Here is a 16,475-nt window from a genome sequence, read left to right as displayed (position 1 = left end):
CTGTTGTCGTTCGTTAACCTATGTACGCCGGGAAATGTCTGGCTGAAGAAATTGCTCATTTTCCTGTTCGTTTTGCGACAATTCGCAGCATTTCATAGCCACTTTTCCCGAACAAAAATACTTTGAAGGTACGTATAGTAGTTCGCAAAAATATGGAAAATATCAAGATGTGCCATTAGCAAGCATTTGAATTGACCAATGGAATGTTTGAGTCGGATAAATATTTTGCTCTGTTTAGTTAGCAGGCTAGCTGATTTGCAACCAAACAGCTAGCGAGCTAATCCAGTCCTGTGTTTGATTAACCTGTCAGATTTGCCCAAGTGAAATTAAGCTTGCACGATTTCACCTAATGAAAAACGTGAATGTGTTATTTGTAAATTACTGAGCCAGGCAGCTGGCCGGATCGAGTTGGTTTTCGTGAGCTACCTCTCGCTCGTTGTCCATGTTGGGCGAATCTTTAAACTGATTCCGTGTTTGCTGGCTAGTGAATCGGTTCGTTCTGTGCGCCAATGCTGAACGACGCGTGTTCTTGGTGATGAGTCCTGTAGGACATGTGCGTGTGAATGAAGAGTGTATTGCTTCTGTACATTTCCTTGTTTAACCCTCTGATGTTTTGGTCTTTACAATCAGTGTCTGTTCTTTAGAAGATGTCAGACAGCGAGGACAGTGATTTCAATGACAACCAAAGTGAAGGCAGCAGTGAGGCTGAAGAAGAAGAAAATGAGGTATATGGGTTACAATAAACGTTTATCCTAATCAAGCAAGAATGCCTTTCAAAACCTTCTTCTGTCTCGTTTGTATTTGAATCACTCAACGTGCTGTTGATTTGCCAACATTTAGCTATAAAGAGGATATTTGTAAAAAACTAAAACCAGGAGGAAGAGGGGCAGGGGAGTGGAGCTGGCAGTGATAAGGCTGAAGAGGAAGGAGAGGATCTTGAAGATGAAGATGAATATGACGAGGAGGAGGATGAAGATGATGATCGACCCAGGAAAAAACCAAGACACGGAGGGTTCATCTTAGATGAAGCGGGTACATTTATTCACATTTACATTTACATTTATGGCAATTATCAGATGCCCTTATCCAGAGTTACTTACAATCAGTATTTACAGGGACAGTCTCCCTGGAGCAACTTAGGGTTAAGTGTCTTGCTCAGGGACACAGTGGTAGTAAGTGGGATTTGAACCTGGGTCTTCTGGTTTATAGGCGAGTGTGTTACCCACTAGGCTACTACCACCCTATTTACAACCCTATTTACATTAGTACTGAACTGAATATTGTTTGCCAATGTAAAACATTGAGTTTTTCATCTTTCTTGTAGATGTTGATGATGAATATGAAGATGAGGAGACCTGGGAGCAAGGGGCTGAGGATATTTTAGAGAAAGGTGAGTGGGCCTTTGCAATGTTTGATTATGATTTTTACACTACTGTCTAAAATATTGTTTGGTATAAATATTACTGTTATTATTTATTTATTATATCCAAAGTAATTTTGCAACAGAAATGATCTAATCTAGTATATATTGTAGTGCACGCATATATTTTATTTTTAATTAAAGAAGCAAAGGCAGTTAGAACTGGTTTATTTTCACAATTTTAGCACTATATACACAAACTATAAGTTGTAATTAGACATATATATTTGATATGGTGATATGGTGTTGTAAATGTGCTCATAATTCTTTATTTCTTGTGCATGCCTCCTTCAGTTAACGGTAAACCAACTCCAGATTTTCTGCATTTTCCTTTTAATTAATTTATTAATATCATATGTTCTCATTTGTTAAAATTCGTATTCATATGCATACTACTTAACCCAACATCTTGCATTTGCATTCACTACTGATACAACTTATTATGTGTTTATGTGAGGGAGCACAGAAGGCAAATACATTATTGGTCTCTTTTTCTGATTGTTCTGATTCTGATTTACCATTACTACCTTTTTTTTTAACTTACCCCAATATTAGACTTAAAATACATAAAATTATGTATTATGTTTTTTTCTATCAATCTGCTTGAATGTGCAGTTAGTATGATTTGCCTCATAGAAGACAGATTCTTCAAAAAATAGATTTCAGTTCTAGTAAACTTTACCATCTTAAGTTTTAAAAAAAGTGCCACAAACCTCCCAAGTCGATATCACTGGGAAATCAAATCAGTAATAAGACGGGTGTATTTTTATTTTTTTTAATCCTGCAGCTATACTTTTAACTGTGCGGTCACTTTTATTTTTCATATAGCTATACCCCAGCTATATCACTGTTATTTGTTAGGACGGCAACAGCCATTTCACTGATAATTTAATATATATTGTTGAGAAGAAAAGACAAAGAGGAACAATAGCAGGGTTGAGTTGTAGAGGGATTTTTCCATTTTTTTTGTCAGTCCTTGGTCTGTGCTGGCAGTTTTAAGAGTTCTGACTTGTTTTTGACACATGTGCAGAAAAAATCCTAAAATCTCATCTTGCTGGTAAGTGCAGGAAGTGGACCAAATGTGAACATTTGCCTGAAAATGCTCCATGTCAGTCAATATTTGTTGTTTGTTTTGATGGTTAGACTTCATTTATGCTTAATGTTCCACATCAATTAATTACATGACATTAATGTTAGTTGCAAGTTGTTCATTATTAAAGTTGTGCAGTGTTGGCCCTTCTTTTCATCGTTAATGTTAGACTCCCCCACTTTTCTTTATTTCGTCCTACCGGTTTCCCATGCCTCCATTTGCTGTATGCATTGGCAATATAATTTGGCTCATTCTGCTTCCTCACCTCTCTTCCGGACATGAGCAGAAGAGGCTGAAGGTAAGAACTGTTTCCTTATTGGAAAAGTCATAAGATGGATTTATGTGCATGTGAAAATTCAGTTTAGCCTGTATCAGTGAATTATCCTGTTTGTTTTTTCAAGCTTATATGTTATATTCAGCCAAGTGAACATGTTGGAACAAGAGTTTCCACTCTTGTCATGAAAACCATCCCTTTTTATTCTCAGTGTTTGTTGCTGCTCTCATGGCCAGTTAAAAACATTCATACTTTGTTGGCTCTAATTATGATTTATTTTCAATTCATGCCTATTATTTGCATTGTTGTAATATTTTCATGACCCCATACAAGTTTCAGAAATTCTGAGCAGCATTACAGTTGTTAATGACTCAACAGTCCTGTTGTACAGCGTTTTGATCACAATTTATCACTTTCCCTTTGTGCAGTGTCCAACTTGGACCATGTTGTTCTGGATGAGGATCACTCTGGCTCCCGTAGACTTCAGAATCTATGGAGGTATAGTATTCACCCAGGTAGCACTATGTAAGAGAAAGGGTTTGTTTAATGTATATTTAGTGTTGTATCAGCTTTCTGTAAAATTAGCAGACACGTAAGGCCAATGTTGTCTCTCTGTGTTATGCAAGTTTTTTTCTGTTTCAGGGACTCCAGAGAAGAAGCCTTGGGGGAATACTACATGAGGAAATATGCCAAGTCTTCTGGGGGAGAACAGTGAGTGAAATGTCTTACTACTACGACTAATATTAATTTTATCAAAGTTTCTAAATACAAATTGTATTTTTGCCTAAGATAAATAATTCTGTCTCTTTTACAGTTTTTATGGAGGATCAGAGGACCTGTCTGATGACATTACCCAGCAGCAGTTGCTTCCTGGTGTAAAGTATGTTTTAATAGTCAAATCAGTATTTATATAGAATCACACTGTGGTAAGCAGTGTTTTTTGTTTTGTTTAATTTCTTGTCTTTTCTTTCTTTTGTTATATAGGGATCCAAATTTGTGGACTGTGAAGTGTAAGGTATGAGTTAAATACTGAAATCCATTAGCTTCCAGAGCATAATAGTTTACACTTTGCCATGCATTTATTTTATTGCTCTAAATTTTTAGATTGGAGAAGAACGAGCTACAGCTATTGCACTCATGAGGAAGTTCATCGCATACCAGTTCACAGACACGGTACACCTCTGTCAAGGCCCTCACTTATTTCAATATGAAGCTGTGTTTTTTTTTATACTTGTGTTTGTTACTGTGTTCCTTCAGCCCCTCCAAATCAAATCAGTTGTGGCCCCTGAGCATGTCAAAGGGTACATCTATGTGGAAGCCTATAAGCAGACCCATGTCAAGGCTGCTATAGAGGGTGTGGGGAACCTGCGGATGGGCTTTTGGAACCAGCAGATGGTGCCCATAAAGGAAATGACTGATGTCCTGAAGGTGGTGAAGGAAGTTACAAATCTCAAGCCTAAGTCTTGGGTTCGACTGAAGAGAGGTCTATACAAAGATGACATTGCACAGGTAATTAGACTACATGGGGCTATTGAAAGGAAATCGCTCCATGTCATTGTTTAGGTTATGTGTGTGTTTTTTTTTTAAATAAACTACATTAAGAAGTCCCAAATGAATAAGGTCAATATTACCTAATAAAGTGCTACGGTGTTATATGTGGTGCACATGTATTAGAAGTCATATATTTGCAGAAAATACAAAAGAATTAAAAAGAACATAAATCCCTACTTTTGGTTACTTTTGTATATTTTAAGACTTACTTCTTGTGCTTAAAATAATAGTTTTGCTTTTCTTAGGTGGATTATGTAGAACCCAGCCAGAACACAATATCACTCAAGATGATTCCCCGAATAGACCTGGACCGCATCAAAGCACGTATGAGCATGGTAAGTCAAATTGTCAGTGGTTGAATGAATGTCAATGACATGCTAGTATTAATCTGTACCTGTGTGTGCTTTACAGAAAGACTGGTTTGCAAAAAGGAAGAAGTTTAAGAGACCTGCCCAGAGGCTGTTTGATGCGGAAAAGATTAGGTGTGTTGTTTTGGTTCTGTTGAAATATTACATTGGTTCATTCACTTTTTTATTTTTTGCACTCATTCCCATTTTTTCTTCTTTCTTTTATTTATTTTTTAATCACACTGTATGTGAAATGCAGATCTCTGGGTGGTGAGGTCAGCCATGATGGAGACTTCATGATATTTGAAGGGAATCGCTATAGCCGTAAAGGCTTCCTGTTTAAAAGTTTTGCGATGTCGGCTGTGGTAGGCACTAACCATTTAACTTTGTTTGAGTCACACAGACTCAAACATAGAGCACTAACCCTTATTACTAAACCTTTGTAGATTACTGAGGGGGTGAAGCCCACATTGTCCGAGCTGGAGAAATTTGAGGATCAGCCCGAGGGCATTGATCTGGAACTGGTCACTGAAACCACAGGTTGGTTTCACCCCTGATTGTGTGCCCATACAGTGAAAGATACGTGTTCTTCATTTAAACCTGTGCAATTTGTTTGATCAACAGGTAAAGAACGAGAGCATAATCTCCAGGCTGGAGACAACGTGGAAGTGTGCGAGGGAGAGTTAATCAACCTCCAGGGGAAAATTTTGAGCGTGGATGGAAACAAGATTACAATCATGCCAAAACATGAGGATCTCAAGGTACAGCACTGAGAGAACTTTGTAGCTCTGGGTTATTTGTGAACATATTACAGTAATATTACTTTTTTTCTGTTCTGTGCATGAAAAGATTGCAAAGTTGGTTTTCTGGTATGTTAGGATCCTTTAGAGTTTCCAGCACATGAGTTGAGGAAGTACTTCCGCATGGGAGACCACGTGAAGGTTATTGCTGGACGCTATGAAGGTGACACGGGCCTTATTGTGCGTGTGGAGGAGAACTTCGTCATTCTCTTTTCAGACCTTACAATGCATGAGGTAAATTGCTCAGATGTAACTTGGTCTGTGTCACTAGTGCACCACTGAGATCCTGTGGACTGTGTGACTTGCTGAACCTCATGCTCCTTAACACTTTGCAGTTAAAAGTGTTGCCACGGGACCTGCAACTGTGTTCTGAGACTGCCTCAGGGGTGGATGCAGGGGGCCAACATGAGTGGGGAGAACTTGTGCAGCTGGACCCCCAGACTGTGGGCGTCATTGTCAGGCTGGAGCGTGAAACCTTCCAGGTAAAATTCCATATATAAAGGGAAACCAACATGATAATTAAATACAAAGGCACTGTTTTTCAGCAACCTGCTGGTAAAAAGCCACACATTTCTGTACATTTATAGCCTTAACACCGATTCTTCCCATTCAATAGGTGCTGAATATGCATGGCAAGGTATTGACTGTGAGACACCAGGCAGTAAATCGAAGAAAGGACAACCGCTTTGCTGTAGCACTGGATTCAGAGCAGAACAACATCCATGTGAAAGACATTGTTAAAGTGATTGATGGCCCTCACTCGGTATGCAGTTGAAAGAATATATTTTTAAACATGCTCATAAATGCCCTGTGCTCACAAATTGTGTGGGGTAGTGAAACAGAAATGACTTGGAATGTTGCTCTGTATACAGGGACGTGAGGGAGAGATCCGGCATCTCTTCCGAGGCTTTGCTTTCCTTCACTGCAAAAAGCTAGTTGAGAATGGAGGCATGTTTGTGTGTAAGACACGTCACCTGGTTCTCGCCGGAGGCTCTAAGGTGAGTCTGGTCCTTTTGCAGTGCAGTCTTCCATTTCATCCTCTTATAGCTGTGTTGAATTAGCCACTGGAAGCACCCCACATTGTTTCTTTCATGGTATAACTTTATGTACTTTAAAGTTTTGTGGTCTGTAATTAAACTGTCCAAAGCTGTTTTGTTGGTGGAAGGTTTTGAATAAAACTGCATGACCTGATCTGTATTCCACAGCCCAGAGATGTGACCAATTTTACCGTGGGTGGCTTTGCACCCATGAGCCCACGCATCAGCAGTCCCATGCACCCTGGCGGAGGAGGTGAGTGTCTGTTTACATAGAGAGTAGTGTTTTTACAATACATTATTCTTAATATTTGCTTTCTCACCTCAATCAAAATATTTCATTTGAAATAAATGTATACATCAGATTTTGAAATTGTGTACTTGTCGTTGTTTGCTAAGTTTTGATTTACTGTCTTTTGAAAAGTGGAGTTCACTATCTCAACACACAGGTCAGACAAGTTGCAGGCTAAATTGTAGCTTTGGATTCCTTTGTAGTTTTTGTATTTTGTGTCAGATTTCATCTCATTATTTGCAGTCACTTGTTGGCAGAACGTAAGTTGTTTTTTTTTTTCTTTCGTTAACCTTTTCAAATCTTCTGCTCCAGGTCAGCAGCAAAGGGGGATGGGAGGTGGTGGAGGCATGGGTCGAGGTCGGGGAAGGAGAGACAATGATCTTATTGGTCAAACTGTTCGCATTTCCCAGGGACCTTACAAAGGTACAGCATTGTATGTGTCGTGTTACAAAATATTAGCGATTTTCACACATGCGTTGTTGGCAAAACACAGATTAGTTTGTAGTGGCATAATCTTCATTTCTGAAGGTTTTTTTTTTTTTTTTCTCTCTCTTTTCTTGATAGGTTACATTGGGGTGGTGAAAGATGCCACAGAGTCAACAGCTCGTGTTGAGCTACATTCTACATGCCAGACCATTTCTGTGGATCGCCAGCGCCTCACAACAGTGTATGTCCCCCTTCTTGTTATGTTCCAATTTTTTTTCCTTTTTCTATGTCATCATAAAATGTCTTCTGTCTACCTGCAGTGGTGCAAAGAGGCACGGCGGCATGACCTCGACTCATGGCCGCACCCCCATGTATGGCTCCCAAACTCCTATGTATGGAACTGGCTCCCGCACTCCTATGTATGGCAGCCAGACCCCCCTGCATGATGGTGAGAACCCGCTTCACCGCTCTGAAACTATCTGTGATTGAGACCTTTTTGACTTCATCTCCTGGCATTCCTTTCTGGACATCACAGGAAGCCGCACCCCTCACTATGGCTCCCAGACTCCACTGCATGATGGAAGCAGGACCCCTGGACAGAGTGGCGCATGGGACCCCAACAACCCCAATACTCCATCCCGGTGAGACATGCGCACAAAACACTCAGCCTTCAGACCACTAGATAGTTGTAGATAATCAAATATTTAAAAAATTATTTTGTAGTTTAACTATTCACAGTCAAAACAGTGGTTCAGAATGCATTTCAATGTGTGTTGTACTACTATAACTATGAATGTGAAAAATAAAGTCTTGTTACCTTGGCAACAAACATTTTGATGGTGTGTTTGCTTAGTGGCATTTTTGGCGTGTCTAAGGATGTCTAAGCATATCAACAGTTTGAATATCTGCAAACCTTGTTTGACTGGTCACACCGCAAATCTGTCTTTACTGTTTCAACATGTTTCAACAATGACACTTTTTTTTTTTTTTTTTTTTTTTTTTTTTTCTTTCTCCATTGCAGAAAATGAATTTGATTATTATTATTATTTTGGGGTTCTAAAAAACTTATGTAACCAGCTCTCCATTTCTGTCTCCTAACAGTCCGGATGATGACTATGAGTTTGGCTATGATGACGAGCCTTCACCATCCCCTCAGGGGTATGGGGGTACACCAAACCCTCAGACCCCTGGCTACCCAGAGGTTCCCTCACCACAGGTCAACCCACAGTATAACCCCCAGACTCCAGGGACGCCTGCAATGTGAGTTACTGTGCTCAGCACTGTACTAGGTAGAGTTTCAATCTATTTTATTAGGATCTCATTTTGTGTGTGAATATGTGTGTGGTTAATCCAACAGGTACAACACCGATCAGTACTCCCCATATGCTGCTCCCTCACCCCAAGGTTCCTATCAGCCCTCTCCTAGCCCTCAGAGTTATCATCAGGTGGCACCTAGTCCTGTGGGCTACCAGAATACACACTCACCAGCCAGCTACCATCCAACACCCTCACCAATGGCATACCAGGTAATTCCAGTCCATTTTGTCTGCTTTGTGTTTTAATGGGTTGTTGTCTGTCAAGCATGTTATTTAAAATGCCCTTTATACACAGGATATAACAAGAATGTTTTCAAATGGGAAGTGTCAGTAGTTTAGACCCCATTCTAAATTGAATGTTTTCTTACTGTCCATCAGGCAAGTCCAAGCCCCAGTCCGGTTGGTTATAGCCCTATGACCCCTGGAGCTCCCTCTCCAGGTGGTTATAACCCACACACCCCAGGTTCTAACATTGACCAAACTTCCTGCGACTGGGTGACCACTGACATCTTGGTGCGAGTGAAAGACACCTTCCTGGATGGAGGCGTTGTCAACCAGACCGGTGTGATTCGCAGTGTCACGGTAGGTGAAACATGGATTGTGAAATTATTGCATTAATTAGGCATTAATACATGACTGGGAGTGTTTCACTGTGAAATAAACCAAAGTACCTAATGTTGCTAGGTATCACGCAGCATTAAGCATACCGTTTTGGCTGTCTATTAATTGTTCTTTTAGTTAAATTAATAGGTGCGGTTATACCTCTGGCTTTTGCAACAAGACATATTTTATTTTTAAAAATTACTGAAATGTAATGCAATTTACTTTGCATTATCAAATAATTGCATTAAAGTACATCAGAATGTCAGTATTGTGGAATGTTTTGTTTTAATTTCTTCAATTTAATAAAACATGAATAAAAAATATTTAACACAAACTGCGTACAAATAACATAATTTAGAATCAAACGTGGTGTCTGAAGATTTAATAGAGTTGTTCTGTTTTCTCTTGTGCAGGGGGGCATGTGCTCGGTCTACCTGCAGGACACTGAGAAGGTGGTGAGTATCTCCAGTGAACACCTGGAACCCGTTACTCCCACCAAAAACAACAAGGTAAGCCCAATACAAACTAGAACTGTTAGAGCATGTGCCATTCTGCACTCGGCAAAGATTGCACAAGTAGCAGTAGATGTATGAATGGTGTTTTTTGCACTGCATTAAAAGGCCACTGCACCATGTTTTTGACAGGTAAAGGTAATTCTAGGAGAGGATAGGGAGGCCACGGGAGTTCTGCTCAGCATTGATGGAGAAGACGGCATCGTTAGAATGGAGCTTGATGAACAGCTCAAAATTCTCAACCTTCGCTTTCTTGGAAGACTGGAAGTTTAGTTTGAATAAACACACATGGATGATTAATCAGAAACAGGAAATCTGTGTTATAAAAAAGCCAGCATTTTTCATTTAATGTTTGTCAGACTTGAGCACAAATAGTTTTTTTTTAAATAGTCTGATTTTAGTGCATTTTGCCCTTGTTCAGCTCTCACGTAGATTATTCATTTGTGCAGCTTTTCATGTCAATAAAATGTTAATTATGTGCCTTTCTGGTTATTTTTGTTTCAGATGAGATAGCATTTTGAACTTAATTGATGGGAGAAAATATATATAAAAAAAAAAAAAGATTATTAATACACATGTACCACATAGAATAAATCCAGTTACATGCACACCAAACCAGCAGAATAATAATTAGTAACAACTGATTAACCAAACTGCAAACACAAAACTTCAAAACCCAAACCCCCAAACACACACATACAGACAAACACAAGGGTCTCACAATCTAAGACTTTGCCATTAAAATGAGAGAGAATTATTTTACACTGGAAATAAGCCAGGACAAGTTCTCTCAGTCACAGGGCTGAGCTGGGTTTGTGTGGTTGATGGGAAAATAAAAAATGGTGGAGTCGGTGGGACACGGATGGAGAGGATATTGGTTTTCGTTGTCGTGACATGATAATGCATTATAACAGCCCAGTGTCAAATTTTGAAAGACAGGGATCTTCAGCTGCACCAACACCTCACGACCCTGCAGAAGCAGAATAATGGGGAGCGAATCATGTATTTGTTTATTTTAACAATGCATTAGAGACACTGGTTAAATGCACCACTGTTTTTGGCAAGGATTATAAACACTGCAATATTAATTTTACACAGGCATATTTGCTGTGTATTTTCGTGTTCAAGTACGAAATAAGCTGGATGAAAAGAACATGTAAGTAAACATACACATACTGTATGTTTAATGTATTAATATTACCACTATAGAAATGTAAAATATTCTTTAAGCTGGAATAAAAGTATACTGTAAAAGGGATCCATGTGTTAACTGCTTTTACCTTGTCATCAGTCACACACTGTATCCAAAAAACATCTCCAACCATGGGTACCAGGGCAGCGCTAAGCTCAATGTGCTTTAAAATAAGAAATATGACATACAAAATGTTCCATCTTCTTCAAAATCAACATGCTTGTAATTTAACTTTGAACTTCTCCAAAATGGTTCTATCTGAACTTCACCTGATAGGGCTGATTACAGGATGGCTTTATCCCTGCATCTGCCATGGCTCTGCAGTGAGGTGTAAAGATAAGGTGAATTTTGCCCCTCTGAACTGAGCCTGAGTCAGTTGCTGAGAGAGCGGTAAACTCGAACCTGTCAATGTCAAGCTGCGTCCTTAGCTTGAGCGTGACCTGAAAGAAACGGACGGGGGAGTTCATGCCCTCCACACAGCCAGCACAGACCCCGTGTTTAATCCACTCCTCTTTCCTGTTAGAAAGACAGAGATAACATCTAGTCAGGCTGCAGCCCTCACTGCTCTGGTGCACACATGGAATTGAGGTATGTGATATTGTCAGTAAAGAGGTAAATACTCTGCTTGTCTACATTGTTGGGAGAAAAAAAGTGCACGGACGCATGCCTGGTAGAGGAAATGAAGTATTCTGACCACTAATGCAAGAAAGACCTCTTTCTTGCATTTATACAAAAGCCTTTTGCCAAGGAAACTTGTCATTTACACATAAATGAATTAGGTGATTGATGCCATTTTTGGCTAATGTAAAGCCCTGCTCTGTGACATCAGTATGTGGGATACAGGTACAATTTTTATCTTGAAAAGAATGCAATTATCAGGAGGGAAAGTAGTTACCAGAAGTTGAATGAAGATTGCTTCTTCAGGTTTGGCCAAAACTGGTTGAGCTGATCTTCTATTCCCTGCAAACAACCAGTTCGTTTTAATACAGATATTGTGACAGATGCAGAGGCTGCAGGCATGTTCAAATCAAGGCAGCATATGCGCATATGGTACCTGGAGGTCTGAGTGAAATATTGGCCAGCATTTGCAACAGTACATGACACCTTGTGGCCTAAATAGAAGCAAAGAGACTGGATATGAAATCAGTTCTTCCGACCTGCTACAACAACAACAACAGTGCAGAAGACCTTCAGGAAAATTTTGTAGATTCTGGAGATCCTGGAGAAGGTTCAGGCCGGGGAAGCTACCATCCCACTTCAGCACAAAGTTGAATAAATTAGTCACTTACCACAGGCCATGGATTGTCCAGTACTGGACATGTTGTGGAACTCTACAGTCTGAGTTATTACGAGCCTGCGGAAATATTTCGCAAAACAGGATTAATGTTTGATGTTTAATGTTAGATTCACCTGTGGGTTGTGAGGTAAAAGTACTGTTCAATTTACCATGTACTCACCACACAGAATCCTGCAGGCCACACCACAGCAAATATCATGTAATCCCAGTCACACACGCTGCACAAACAGAGCAGAGAACATCACTATAATTAAAATATCTAAACAAATAATATTTCTAATAGGCATCAACATCCAGTGACTGCAGCTAAAATGACCAGAAAGAGTTTTGTTTTACGGCCGTTCCTCGGGCGTACGCCAGTGCAACTCAACACATGCCGAACCCCAGGTGATAAGAAGGATTGTGGAAAGGTGGGAAGAAGAAGGCATTCCTCTGTCTGAACGCACTGAATGGAGACAGGAACACAACACGTAATAATTATTATAAAGACAAAAATCTCAGATGGGTTTTGTTTACATTCAAATGGGAAAAAATTGTGACTTACAAATGTAGGGTGTTGATGGGCGTCTCAAGCACTGGGATGGTTAAGCTTTCTGTAAACTTTCATTACGAATGCAGCTGAAAGTTTTACAGCTCCGTGATTCATTCAGCTGAAACTTTGACCTGCAAAGTTCAACCACAAATTCGGTTCCCCTTTCCACAAATAAAGGTTCCTTACCCTGAAGTGAAACTGAACGCTTGTCACTAGTCAATACGGTTTTGAAACTCTTGAGTGAAACTTTAAACCATGTAGGATATATTGTTTTAAAGTATTATTTATTTAGCAGATGCCACCTTTCAGCTAGGGTGGTAGTGGGCTACGACTATGAACCAGAAGACCCAGGTTAAAATCCCACTTACTACCACTACTTAACCCTAAGTGTCTCCAGGGGGGACTGGGCCTGTAACTACTGATTGTAAGTCGCTCTGGTTAAGGGCGTCTGGTAAATGCTGTAAATGTAAATGCAGACGGGCTGACTGCATTTCGTGCCGACAGGTCTCTGGCTACTTTGCTAGTCTCCGGCTGCTGTTCACCGCTGGTGGTTTGTGACTTTTTATTCACCTCAGTTTTCATGATTGGAGTGCACATTCCACCCAGCGCTGATGCGAAGGAGGCGCTCTGCGTGATGTACGGAGCTGTTGGCGACCATGACAGACTGTTCGTTATCATCACAGTTTTCAGTCGTATGGATTTCAAGTCAGTTCACCCTAAATTCCATCAATGTGTGGACTTTGCGATGCAACGAGAGGGGACAAATAGCTGGACCTCGTGTACAGAAACGTCGCCAGCGCATACTGGGCGGGGGGCCACCGCCATCTCAGCCAATCAAACCGCATCACTGGAATGCTAATTCAAGCATGCAGACCACTGGTCAGATGCACAAAACCAGTTCTGAAGTAGGTGAATGCGCCGAGTGGCAAATGTCCAGGGAGGCTGAAACATGCACATGCACTCTTCACCCTGTTACCATACGGGAAAAAAGGGACTGAAGTATTTGGGCCCTCACTGCCACCTGAACAGCCAGGGACTTTCTGCTTTGGTATAACACTTCCTCTGTTATATTGAGTTAGATTATCTATTATTGCACTGGTCCGTTTTGCACAGCAGTATTTTTAATCTGGACGTTTATTATTGGTTTCACTTTTGGTTTACGTGTTTTTTGTTAAATGTTACTCTTGCACTGCCTGTGTGCCCTGTTTGCACTTTATGCAGCCCAGTTTGTCTGTGTCGCACACATGCACTATACAGTGTATAACTGTGTTTAATTGTTCCAATGTTACGTGGCACCAGGTTCCAGAGAAACGTTGTTTCATTTCACTATGTACTGTCACTATGACAATAAAGCTCATTATTAATCCACTTTTTGTACTTATGTTTTCACAAAACAAAAAGGATTTATGTAATATTTGTATTACGAAGCCATTGTCTGTCCTGCTCTCTAAATACTTTAGAATCAGCATCATCCACTGGCATATACAGTAACTGATGATTAAACACACACTAAACCACGGTATGTAAACTAAAAGAACAGATGTGGAATGTGGAAGAGTTGAGGAACTTTTGAGGACAAAAAATGCAATGTGCATCAGTGAAAAGGCACTAACTTTTATCTGTAATTTCTTTAACGCACATAATTATTATTTCAAATGCTTAATATTTTTAAAACTGCAGTACATTTCAAATATCATTGCCAGTGTACAAAACTAGTAACATTCATTCACATAATGAGTATGAACTCATTTAATGAACTAAACTGTTATATAACACAGAACATTAAGACTGCATTCCTAGCAGCATGATTATAAAGTATTTCAGTGTGTATACATGCATGCCATCTTTATAAGTAAGTAACAGACTTTGGATTGGGGCATGAATCCAGGATTTGTTCTCTGCCGCGGTCCATACTTGGCACCGACTCAGACGCACGGCAATATTTGTGTGTGCCCCTGTACGGACCGTGGCTAGACAAGCAACAGGATCTTTTGCGGAGGGCAGCGCTGGACATGAGACTCTTAATGGTACTAAAATTCCTTTACTCTTTTAGACAATAGTCTGTTTCTTTCAGGATATACACATAGAAGATATAGAATTGGAAATGTTTTGTGGAATATGGAAGTCAAGGTGAACAACAAGAAGTGACCTCTGCTAAATATTTTTCTGAACTTGCTTGCTATGGAATATCGTTGATCTGAACAGAATCAGAAATAGCTCACAACAAGCTACTGTATTACAAACAGCTGTTTTACATCTGTATTGTTTGGATTTGGTATTGGTCTGCTTGCTCTCTGTCCCAAACATTGGTGCTTCACTCTGGGTTTTGTCAAACATTTACTAGTGGCAGTTTTCTCATACATTTGACCAGATTTTACTCTTCAGGAGATCTACTTACTTTGCAGACAGGCTGTTTCTCTACCACGACCTGCTGTTTCCACATTTAGCATGTGTACATGCATACCCACACTCACTCACACACACACACGCTGGTGGAGAGCCAAGAAAGCAAGGGGAGGGACTTTGAAACATCCACAGTAAAGACATAAGCTATTGGCTGACTCTCCAGTGCAAATGTCACCTGTTGGTTAAAAGGCCATGGTTGGTTTTTGCAGGCTGTAGAACCAGATTTGACCTTGGGAACTGTAAAAACGCTAACTGACAGATCTACACTGACCACAAATGAGAAACATACAAAAAGGAATAGACACTGGCGATAAAAGTAATTTATGCACCATACACTATTCAATCAAAATCTTTCAGTGCTAATGACAAGCATAGGCACAGGCATAACAAAAGGATAATAATTTATCAATGTATGTATTTTGTTGGGTAATATTATTAGGCCACTTTTATGTAGTGATAAAGAATAGTATGCTTATGTGTATATCACAATAAATTTCAAAGTGCAAAACAGGAATTGAGAACAGTCTAAAGCTCAACTTCTGCTCCGACTGAAAGAAGGAAGGTGTAGTTTAGCGGAAATGTCAGTATAACAGAAATAAACAGTATTATGCTTCTTCCTTTTAGAACTTGCCCCGGTTAGCAAGCCGGGCTTTCAGCACAACTTCAAACCAGATGAAAAACAAAGTTCCTCAATATCAGAAGATTTTCCAGGTAAGATAATATTACGTAGATCATACATATATGGCATTTTTGTGAAGGTAACTCATAAAGTGAACATCAGCCACAGGAGCCCAATAAATTATAAATCAAACCCTCTTTCTGAGGTTTGAAATCCAGATTTCGCATGAATGAAACATTGTAGGAGAGGTCCATTTCTAATTTAATTCTACATAGCAGTATGAGATAGTCAGCATCACCTTCCTGCTCAGTACGAAACACGTACAAGTGTAGAAACGTTATTTGAATGTAACGAACACTCTCGTTGCCATGGTTCCCAGGAGGACAATGGTCTTCCCGTCCACATTAAGGGTGGGACCACTGATGTGTTGCTCTACCGCCTAACTATGACAATCACCATTGCAGGTAATGGAGCGCATATCAACTCAACAACTGAATTTTTACATTTAAAAAAAAAAAATCCATAATATTCAAGTCGTTGAATAAATACATTTTGTGCCCTCCTTAACTTAAACTTCGGTTCTGGTTCCTTTCCAGGCACTTGTTTCTCCTTGTACTGGCTGTTAAGTGCCTGCATGCCTAAAAGTAAGAAGGACTAAGCAAGGTCTAACATGTCCTTCATAACTACTGTGATGTCTAGAATGTACAGAATAAAAGCTGTATCTCTGTTTTACTATACTTCAATTCTTTATAGTTATCAGCCAG

General features: G+C 39.8%; 3 protein-coding genes across 5 annotated transcripts; 2 read left to right on the top strand and 1 right to left on the bottom strand.

Moving 5' to 3' along the window:
- Positions 1–10,145, top strand: supt5h (SPT5 homolog, DSIF elongation factor subunit). Of its 3 annotated transcripts, none has more exons than XM_028961564.1 (31): positions 1–128; positions 631–725; positions 876–1,032; positions 1,325–1,390; positions 1,715–1,720; positions 2,797–2,808; positions 3,213–3,282; positions 3,427–3,495; positions 3,599–3,664; positions 3,769–3,799; positions 3,889–3,957; positions 4,042–4,293; positions 4,581–4,670; positions 4,747–4,817; positions 4,942–5,047; positions 5,129–5,222; positions 5,307–5,443; positions 5,561–5,716; positions 5,818–5,964; positions 6,099–6,245; positions 6,355–6,480; positions 6,688–6,772; positions 7,121–7,231; positions 7,373–7,475; positions 7,555–7,682; positions 7,770–7,875; positions 8,336–8,494; positions 8,592–8,760; positions 8,929–9,132; positions 9,567–9,662; positions 9,798–10,145. In XM_028961564.1, the coding sequence occupies exons 2-31, from the start codon at positions 648–650 to the stop codon at positions 9,936–9,938; spliced, it is 3,252 nt and encodes a 1,083-aa protein (XP_028817397.1). In that variant the 5' UTR covers positions 1–128; positions 631–647; the 3' UTR covers positions 9,939–10,145. The 3 variants fall into 3 exon arrangements, with proteins under 3 accessions (XP_028817397.1, XP_028817398.1, XP_028817396.1); XM_028961565.1 differs by having other exon boundaries at positions 70–128; positions 645–725; XM_028961563.1 differs by lacking the exons at positions 1–128; positions 1,715–1,720 and having other exon boundaries at positions 645–725.
- Positions 9,420–15,189, bottom strand: rnaset2l (ribonuclease T2, like). The gene is made up of 11 exons (XM_028961566.1): positions 15,085–15,189; positions 12,699–12,817; positions 12,491–12,599; positions 12,315–12,372; positions 12,147–12,211; positions 11,912–11,969; positions 11,753–11,817; positions 11,260–11,373; positions 11,127–11,175; positions 10,946–11,020; positions 9,420–10,635 (listed from the first exon to the last, which is right to left on the bottom strand). Exons 3-11 carry the CDS (start codon positions 12,580–12,582, stop codon positions 10,456–10,458), a joined length of 756 nt encoding a protein of 251 aa, XP_028817399.1. The 5' UTR covers positions 12,583–12,599; positions 12,699–12,817; positions 15,085–15,189; the 3' UTR covers positions 9,420–10,455.
- Positions 14,606–16,443, top strand: cox7a1 (cytochrome c oxidase subunit 7A1). Its single transcript, XM_028961568.1, has 4 exons — positions 14,606–14,713; positions 15,717–15,803; positions 16,091–16,175; positions 16,308–16,443. Exons 1-4 carry the CDS (start codon positions 14,699–14,701, stop codon positions 16,367–16,369), a joined length of 249 nt encoding a protein of 82 aa, XP_028817401.1. The 5' UTR covers positions 14,606–14,698; the 3' UTR covers positions 16,370–16,443.
- The last annotated feature ends 32 nt before the right edge of the window (positions 16,444–16,475 follow it).

This window comes from Denticeps clupeoides, chromosome 19 (genome assembly GCF_900700375.1).
Source record: "Denticeps clupeoides chromosome 19, fDenClu1.1, whole genome shotgun sequence".
Classification (NCBI taxonomy): Eukaryota; Metazoa; Chordata; class Actinopteri; order Clupeiformes; family Denticipitidae; genus Denticeps; species Denticeps clupeoides.
Note: the sequence above shows the minus strand (reverse complement) of the source record. Positions and strands in the feature narration are given on the sequence as shown.